Genomic DNA, 9,760 nt, shown 5'->3' with positions numbered 1-9,760 from the left:
CGTGATGGCTTTGAAAGTTCTTGATTACCTATCGATAGTGCTGGGATTAATAGGGATGATGAATATTCCATAATAATCATTTCTGTAAACCAGATATTCGTTTTATTGTAATATCGTTGGAAAAAACTTACAAAAAGTGTAATTATATAAAAAGTAAAATTACTGGTAAATTGTGCGAACGAGTATTGTTTATCATATGCAAAATATATAAACTGGTATATGCTTACATATTCATACTCTAGCGTGTTATAGACTTATACTTATGCACATTATGTTATATGTCATAGTACAATATATTATTATGATATTAATGAATACAATATAAGATATATGCGGACAATTTGAAAATATACTTAAACCTTATATAATAGTATAATATTCAATGTGCGAATCAGGAATAAAGTACAGAAAAAATGTAGTAATCATGTCGATATGGAAAATGAAGTAAATGAGGCTGTATTTTGATTGCTAAATAATATCATTCGGATTGAAATTAAATAATATTACTTATATCTATAATAATTATGAAGATTTTTTGTGAAATAATGCGCAGAACAACACATGAGGTACTTCTTATTCGGCAGGTGGCGATTTCTCCCCTTAAAGGACGTAGTCGTCTTGGCGTCATTCTATCATTTTAAATAGAGCGCACGAGAAGACCATGCCGAAGAACTAAAAATAACGCACGTAATTTGAAATATTTTTCAACTTTTCGGAAAAATTATACATGGTGAACCGGTTCAGCCCTTTGTAAGGAATTGAACGCTCCAGAAAAAAAATCCTTCAGCATTTTACGATAAATCTATTTTTTCAAAAGTTATCTAAAGTCCTTAAATAATTTTTCATCTCAAATAACTTTTGAAAGAGCAAATTTACCGTAAGATGATAACCGACGTTTACTGTAGAGCTTTAATGACCTACAAAAATATGTATGTGAATTTGCTGTACGACGCATCGTTAGCTAGTTTTAAAAATCGGAAGGAACAAAAACAATTCTTCCCGTGTTGGTCTTACGAAAAATAGAAAAGTGCGAAGCACCACTTCTTAATGGTTATATTAAGAGCTCAAATTTCAACAGACGTATTTTTATGCCTAAATGAAACTTTTCAACCTGCTTCCATGAAAAAAATAATTATTTTTGACACACCCTAATAAACAATTAATCGATTCTATGATGAATCGATTAATCGCATAGCTCTAGAGTGTACCAAAAATAACGTGTTCACTATCTACATGATATAAATTGAAATCAAAGGCAAAACGCTTCGGTAAAAAACTCACCATCAGACAGGCAACGGCAACTCCCGCGCCGCCGACGATAGCAGCGTGTTTTTGTACGTAGAGTTGAGTACCGTTCAGACATCCAACCATGTAGGTATTCGAAGGATTGACTTTGTCCGGTCCTCCACTACAGTCGAAATACTGGAAGCAGAATGAGACGCATGATTTATAAATGCTTCAACGATTTTCAATAAATCGCAAAGCCTCGTTTAGATATAAAGATAATAATGACAATAACAACAACAAAAACAACGATAATAATAACAGCCAAGGATTTATTACCCGCCCTGGTGATATTTCCTTGCAGCAACTTTTCGGTATTTCAAGTTCAAATTGCCTCCAGTCATTCCAGGAGTTCACACCACAACAATGGAGCTATGTGAGAGACAGAAATGATTATTTTGAGTATGACTTTGTGTTTCTTTCAACGGTGAATATGAATGAAAAAAGTGGACAAGATTGGCATATTTGTAATACAATTAAACGTAGAGAACCTGTCAAGAGGATCTTAACAGCCAATCTCCGAGAGGATTATCTGCAGTTCATTTGGCTGCTCTTCCATCAAATGCCATGAAATTGGTCTTATTAACATCTAAATACAATTAAGCAAGTTCACGGTGTGCGATTCACCTTCCAATTGCAATAATTTTTTTCTTCTTTACTTGCAGATACTTACGAATAATGATCTAATAATGCAGTTTTACAAAATGGTCCCTATACGAGTCACCGTGTTATATTTATAGTAATCAGTGACGTCAACTTAGGTATATGCGTGAATAGTCTGCTGAATAATACCGCCTCCAGTAATTCCGCATCACGAGCCGTCTTCTACGCAATATTAATGACGGAAGTGGTTGATAAAAGGCGTGTTGGAAAAATAGGCCACTTACTACAACTATAAGATGACTCATTAGTGTAGATGTCGCTATGAATGATATGTTATACAGTTTGGCCCCCCCAAAAAAAAAAAAAAAAAATTGTCTTGAAATTAAAATGTGATTATATCTACTGTAATACTGCGGTGAAAAGAAAATTCTTGATACGAGTAATGTATAATTTTAACTATGGCTCAGCACACTGCAATTTTCACCAATAGCGACCGGGCATAAAGAGTTTGATTTGCCTGCTAGTACCCTACCTCATTCTACGTGAAACGAGACAATGATTTGTAGCTTCGAGAAAAAAGTTGAGCCTTTTTTCTGCGCAACGCAGTTTTGACTTTGTACGATTGTTTCTTAGATCTACAGGTTATTCGTAAAGTATAAAGTAGAAAAATATCGTTGATATAACAGAGTCTAAATTTTCGGGTTGAAATACCTATTTTTCCATGTGGGTTGTTTTCACATAAAAAAATCACTTTTTGACGATAAAACCATGTATTTGTAGATACCAGGAAATGAAAATCAATTTTAATTTAGTAAGTCTACATTTTGTACAGTGGTATTCCAAGGGGATGGCTAAAGTCTTTTGAACATAAATCTATATTATAAAGAAAAAAAAAAAAAAAATTAAACGTAAATATGACATTTGTCAAATTTATTTGATAGTCATCACATTCAAATTCAACTAAACAAAATTCAGTTACTGCGGAAGAACGACACAAAATTGCACGGGACAGAATCAAAATGAATAATCACTCTGCGAAACCTATAAATACACGATGTTTAGACAAAACACGTTTCAATTTTGAGACTCCAAAAAAATAAAAAAAATTGCAGAAATCGATCTGACAGATCATCCCAACCCTGGATTCCAGAAAAGTAATGTTTTATATTATTACTAACTAAAGAGTTTCTTATGCAGTGCACGCACTAAATTAAGGCGAATGAGATCAGTCGACGGGTATCACGTGTAAACGTAAGTATTGCACGTATATGTATAACTGGAATAGAAAAAAATTTATAATGGTAATTATAATACAAAAACTGGATAACTGCGAGTAGAATTCGCGCCCTGAGGGTTCCCTACAAACTTAGTTCTTTTTTTTTATGTGATATTACCACAAATTAACTATTTTTTAACTTTTTCCTTCACCTACTTGTGCTGTAAGACCTTGCTTCTCTCCAAATTTCATGATTCTAAGTCAACGGGAAGGACCCTATAGGTTTTCATAAGGGAGTTTGCGAGTATTAAAAAATGTGATATAAATAGCTGTATCTTTTGCTCGCGTTGACGTAAAAACTTTAATTTTTTACACCTCCAACAGGCCGTAGATCTTAATGTTTGATATTAATTTTAACTTGATACATCTACCCGTGAGAAAAAGCGTCTTGATAGACAAACAGATGGACAACAAAGTGATTCTATAAGGGTACCGTTCTTTTTTTTCGTGACGTTAGGAACCCCAAAAATAATAATTCAACTTAATAAGGTACCGTGCTTTGAGTGACGTCCCAGGCGTCCCTGACCCGTGAGTGCTTGTCGTACTGGCTCATTGAATTCCTCAAGTCTTGTTGGACGCTGGTTTTTACCTTTTCACGGAACACATAGCCGAGAACTCCGCCGATCAGAACGGTGACGAAAAGCAGGAGAACCACGATGAAGTACTATAAGGAAAATTTGTTAAACGTAGAAATTGCAATTTTGAGAAAATAGTTACGAAATCTGTCTCGACATATCGTAACTCGTCGATTTACGCCTGTAACTATTGTACGATTGCACAAATCGGTTACCGCAATCCTTATGTGCTAAGCGGGTTGCGTTACACAGGCGTTATGCGATGCGCGCGTGTTCGAACTACAAATTTTCCCCGTCTTAAGTAAGATTTGAAGAATTGGCGTCATTTGGTACAGGCAGTTATGCCATCCGATGTTATGATTCAGGTGCTTTACTCACGCTTAGAAGCATGCACTTGATTTCTCGCGACGCTCCGATGCATCCCAAGAAAGATATGAAGGCGATTACGATTCCTCCAACAAGTAATACGTAGACAGCCCCTGTCAGCAAGTTCGTCCCGATTAATTCCGAGATCGCTGTCACGTTATCCACCAGTGACCAAATACTCAGTCCAGCAATAGCTACACCTCCGATCTGAAAGGGATCATCAATAACATTCGAATCGGTTGTCATTATTTTTATAGTCAAAGTTACTACTTTATTCAAATCCAAGCATGGGGATATGTTTAATAAAGTAAACTCACGAAGATGATGAAGTTCGTGAAGAATAGCGAATACTTCATAAAACGGCCGCAGCCGTCTATTTCAGTGCCGTAGCCCATTCCTGCGTTATTACTTGTTGAACTGAAAGCAAAATGTACACTTTATGTTTTATTCATGCGAAAATGCATGGTAATGATTGTTGAAAAAAAACGAGTGATGCATTAGTATGCATAAAGTGCAACATAGGCATTTCCTATACCGATATGTACGATATCAATTTAAAACTAACATATCTGTATTTCGGGTGGAAAATTTTCAACACTCATATTCCTTAACCGACTTTCCATTGCAAGAACGTGCAGAATCAGCATATATAGCGGCGTGTGATTGTCTTTCTCATGCTGCATTGTTTCACAAGTTATTAATATTATTTAACGCTAGTTCAAGTCCGGTTTGGCCTTCTACTGAACGTATGAACGTGTAGGTATCGGTGACTCCACATTATTTTCCCGGTGACCACCGGGAGGAAATTATTTTGTAATCGCGTACAGCAGTACGAGGTATACGGCGATGACGTAATCGGGATAGTTTAAAAACCAAGCTACACCTCTGACTCTTCATCGCTTGCAAATGCGCGAACTAATTACGATTCCTTTCCAAGCTTGTCCTCCCACTGACAATAATGATTCGAAGTGACCATGGTTCGTCAATCGTGGTGAGTGCATTTTGTAATGCGCAATCAAGCCCTGATAAAAATTCCGTTAAACGCAGATAGATACGCACAAAAACTGTGCCAAGAACCGCATAGAAAACAGGCATAGAATCAGTTTTCTGTCCGTTCCCTCGCGGTTTTTGGCACATTTTCTGTACGCGTTAAACAGAATTTTTACTAAGAAGACGAACATTACGCGCTCGATTCATCACGCATTTAAATGTCAGGATTTTCCACTTGGTTATTCAAATACCTAGCTACATGTACGTCCAGTACGTACTTTTTATGTGACCTCGCTTTGCGGTAGCAGACACGTGAAACTTATATTTTGATTGATTTTGTAATTCTCAAAGTACTCATTGATGTATAATCACGAAATGTATTCGCGAACAACTGTTATTTATTTCGCTCGATATTTAATTAGGTGACGAGAGAAATACTATTATTTGAAATTAGTCAATTATTGGTTAACTCGAATGTCCGGTCATTGGTAATATTTGTACACGTAGATATCTATACTAATCTTTTAACTCTGCAATATTTTTCGTAAAATACGAACGAGTACTTTGTCATTACTATTTAAAGTTACAGAAGTGTAAAAATTCGCACCAAAAGTTACGCAAGATGAAGCTGAACTTGTGCTTGATACTTTTATCAAAGTCAAGCTGTAATATTTATCACTATATTTCAAAGTGACTTTTCTATTTTTTTTTCTTTATCATCCCACTTTTGAACCCTGCGCACTTGATCCTCCGCGTGAGTGAAGTACGTTATACAAATATATGACGTTATAAAAATATATTCACTTCAAACTTTGAATCGATCGTATATTATTGTTTCTGTAGCAATATCGTAGTGTGGAAATTGTTATCTGGGGAGAACTGTGTAGCCTTCGAATAAAAGCACGTATGACACGTTATCCACCAGCCTTGTGGTAACCAGATGAATCAGTTTTATTTTTACGTCTATCCTCGCTTGTAACTGACATTATGACCGACGGCAATTTACGACATTCGTGATATTTTCCAAGAATATAGTAGATGGCTTTATTATTCCCATATCAATATTGGACAAAGATCAGTAGCAAGAATCACAATTGATAGTGATGTAAACAAACAAACAAAGTAAGACGAAGGAGTTGAAACTGAGAGAACTTACCTTCAAGCACAGAAAAGTGAAGAAGAAAAAAAAACAAAGAAATTCAGCACAGATAATGCAACAGGGATACGTAGATACAAGTTCAGATTCTTGTGTGAAAGGAATCCGCTCCTTAAAAGATATGATAGGAAATGAAAAAAGTATATACAAAACGCTGCCTGAAGTTCGCGTTTGATGAAAATCGATACACTGAATGCTGTATGAATTGTGCACAAGTTTCGTGTAAGATGTAATTTTAGTATCTTGAAGAATTGTGAGCGGTGACCTTGTATGCGTATCTTCATCAATGTACTGCTCAATTTCGTACTATTTTTTTACCTTTTGCTATGCACTAAATTAGTAGGTCAATTAGCGAATCGTTTGACTTTGACCTTCTGGGCCAAGGCTCATTCTCGCTGCAACCATTCAGTCGGGCGGATATGATGCTAGATTAGCTGGTTATACATGTACGCCTACTTGACTTGCACCTCGAAGAACTCCTACATCTCGCATCACTCGGGTAAGACCTAAATTTGTACGTTACCCTGCCGCTCAAAACCGGCATGCTGCGCACTTAAGGCTGACTTTCACGGCGGGAATGGGAGAGTGAATATGTATATATATATATAGACAGTACAGAAGACAAAATGCCTGCGTATAGTCGACTCTTTCAAGTAGTTTTTTGGGTAATTTAAATCTTTGCGATAAGTCGCCTTGTCGAGTCATCTTTCAACCGAGTACTAAAAGTGGACTAATCTCAGGCATATTTATTGACTATCGGCATCTGCGGTAAAGCCGAGTGAGGAAAGTGTGATGTATAATCGAATAATCGAGATATTACTTGGAAAATTATACTTAAAATTAATTCAGAAAAGTTCGAGTAAGAATGTACTTAAGTTTTGTGAGTGTTGATTGTCAGAAGACACTGCCGAAGTATTATTATTTTAACTTATAACCCTAAAAACAACATGATTTCTTTCTCGATTGCGATAACGCAATTTCTGCCTGCACATTCGCAACCGCTTGCTTCACGTGAATTTCCATTATTATATCTAATATTGCCGATCTAAGAATGTGTTTGAGAACTTGGAAATCGTAGTTTTGAAATTAAAAGTTTAAAAATCCAGGGTTGCCATTCCGTAACCAATTCGTTATAGTTAAGAACGGTCTTTCCCGCTTGCAATATGTAACAAGCGGCTGACGCTGCGTCGAAATGGTGAGACACACATCGTCGCAGGCATTGTACGCGATGATCTTGGGAGTGGGCGAGAAGCAGAATAGGTATAATAGGGAAGCTGCAGCTGTGCAGAGTAATGCGGAATAACAGTCGGAGCGGTAGCGCGGCTCTACGCAGCTAGTTCCGAGGACGAGGGAGACGGAGAGATGCAGGACCGGCATCACGAAAGATGGTCTCCGAAAGTTACCCGAAGCGAGGTCATCCGGTTTTACGTAGGGTTTTACGCTACGCTTCGAGTACAGCGTGCGTATATCGCAGACTCGATCACGGACGCGAGATGATGCACGGTATAATTCATTGTAGTAAAAGCATGCACGACGCAATAGGTGAATCGGTAGTATAAGCAGCTCCGACACCTTTCGATACGTGGGAAACGCGAGCGTTGTATGTGTGTGCCAGTTATAACACGAAATGCCGAGAGCGGACGCTTACGTCGTGCGTAAAGAGTATATCGAAAACGACGCTATTTGGGGAAGCTTCGTGATGCAGAATAATGTTGGAGTCTCATTGTTTTCGAGCTGACATAATACCTCATCACACTCGATGAAGTTGGATAATCGTTAATTCTGTCGCGGGTCGGTTTTAGTGGAAATGCTTTGGGTGCCGTAGTTTGAATAGGCGTGACCCACGCCGTATTTTTCCCTACATGTTGTAGCATTCTGAAAAGAATTCTAATTCGGGAAGTGAAAAAACTACCCGTTTATTCCTCTGCCTGATGTACCAGCGATTTTTTTTTTTACACACCAGGGAATGAGGTATACAGTGAAGTCTATACGTGTCGTCGTAATGCGTAACGGTTTTTGGAGTAGTTGAACATACCAGCTATTTACACGCGATTTATGTATGAATACGTTGTAGCCAAGTATACCTATATTTTATTGTGCGTACAATACGTTTAGACCCGGTGAAAGATATAAGACGTAAATATTATGTTTTTCGGAAACGAAAATAAAAATCGAAATCTTGCATCAAAGCAGTGGATATATAGATTAACAATCTATTGTGTACAATAAACGAACGGTTGTGAATAATTTTCTGACCTCCTTTACAAAGTATCTGCAAATTTGATTAACCGCACGACGTATCTCAGGAACAAATCAAGTCGAATAGCACTGATTTTTAACACCGATAATAGAACCAATAAATAAGAAATCTAAAATGTTATAACGGCTAACGCTTGGAGAGGCGTTATACAGCTACGCGGGACGGGTTTTAGGAACGAACTGAACTGAAGCTACTTTCGCTGCAACGACGAACGCTTACCCACACCAGTATGCAAGCTACCATACACAACTGTACTAAACTTCGCTTTGTATCCTGGTAAACTTTACGATTCTTCAGACCTGGTGGGGTTCGGTTACGATCACAGATGCTACACACTCACCTGTCGACATTACGCATCTGCATGCAATACTCAAAGCTCACAACTGTGTTTATAAGTTTCGTTCCCTAAGCATCTACGCGTATTTATGATATCTACGTTATAACTTCGAGCTCTGTATGAAGAACTGACGATAATGAACGTGTATGATAAAATTCAAAATATACAGTTATTCTCAGGGTTCGGATTTCTTGATGTAAGAACAGTATAATTCCATATAATGCGATAATAATTCAACCAGTTTTTTCGTTTCATACGTTCGTTCGTCGTCATTTATTTCAAGCTGTATCGTGGTGCACAAATTAATGTTCCTATACGAAAATCTCATCATTTTCATCACTTGAATGAAATTCATTTATTTTTCCGTTGTGTACGTCACGTACTTGTACATATGTAATACAAGAATATATAAGACTCTTACAGGTATATGATGATCACAGCCTGATTCCCACTTCCCAATTCAGGCGATTAAGCATTTGGCCGTAGTGTATCGTAGATACATTCCACTGGTATAAGTTTGACTCTCTGCTTTCTCTGTATATACTATATTACAAACTCACGGGGTCACGTACAGATTTCCGATACCTTGGCAGCACCCGTTACCAACAATAACATGCTTTACTCTTAGAGTAATATGTATAACGTCTTTGGGATTGCCGATCTCACCTACCTGCGGTTAGCTTCAAGCGGCAATTATTTTTGTACTTAGAACATTATTTCGAGTCTGTACTGTACGGGACGTGTCGTATCTGTCGGTGTAACGTACACCACACCAAAATGTCTGTAGAGTTTTTACACATTGAATGACAAGACGATCGTAAACTTCTTACGGTGTGAGTCGATGACATATCCGGTGTAAAATGACACTGGTCCATATACCTAACTGTACAAGCAATATTGGATGTCCTAAATC

The 9,760-nt window shown here is 37.3% G+C and overlaps 1 protein-coding gene across 1 annotated transcript; it reads right to left on the bottom strand.

The window, feature by feature from the left end:
- Positions 1 to 79: 79 nt before the first annotated feature.
- Tsp74F (Tetraspanin 74F) lies at positions 80 to 8,704 on the bottom strand. Its single transcript, XM_046633543.2, has 7 exons — positions 8,507 to 8,704; positions 4,422 to 4,521; positions 4,117 to 4,311; positions 3,657 to 3,827; positions 1,564 to 1,656; positions 1,282 to 1,422; positions 80 to 672 (listed from the first exon to the last, which is right to left on the bottom strand). Exons 2-7 carry the CDS (start codon positions 4,497 to 4,499, stop codon positions 625 to 627), a joined length of 726 nt encoding a protein of 241 aa, XP_046489499.1. The 5' UTR covers positions 4,500 to 4,521; positions 8,507 to 8,704; the 3' UTR covers positions 80 to 624.
- Between the last annotated feature and the right edge of the window lie 1,056 nt (positions 8,705 to 9,760).

Source organism: Neodiprion pinetum, chromosome 6 (assembly GCF_021155775.2).
Source record: "Neodiprion pinetum isolate iyNeoPine1 chromosome 6, iyNeoPine1.2, whole genome shotgun sequence".
Classification (NCBI taxonomy): domain Eukaryota; kingdom Metazoa; phylum Arthropoda; class Insecta; order Hymenoptera; family Diprionidae; genus Neodiprion; species Neodiprion pinetum.
Note: the sequence above shows the minus strand (reverse complement) of the source record. Positions and strands in the feature narration are given on the sequence as shown.

Excerpts from the sequence above, each read along its gene's own strand:
- Tsp74F (XM_046633543.2), bottom strand. The coding sequence starts at position 4,499 with ATGGGCTACGGCACTGAAATAGACGGCTGCGGCCGTTTTATGAAGTAT. Across the intron at positions 1,423-1,563 it reads AGGAAATATCACCAGGGCGG|TATTTCGACTGTAGTGGAGG; the intron begins GTAATAAATCCT and ends TTCTGCTTCCAG. Across the intron at positions 673-1,281 it reads TTGCCGTTGCCTGTCTGATG|TTCTTCGGCATGGTCTTCTC; the intron begins GTGAGTTTTTTA and ends CGTTATTTTTAG.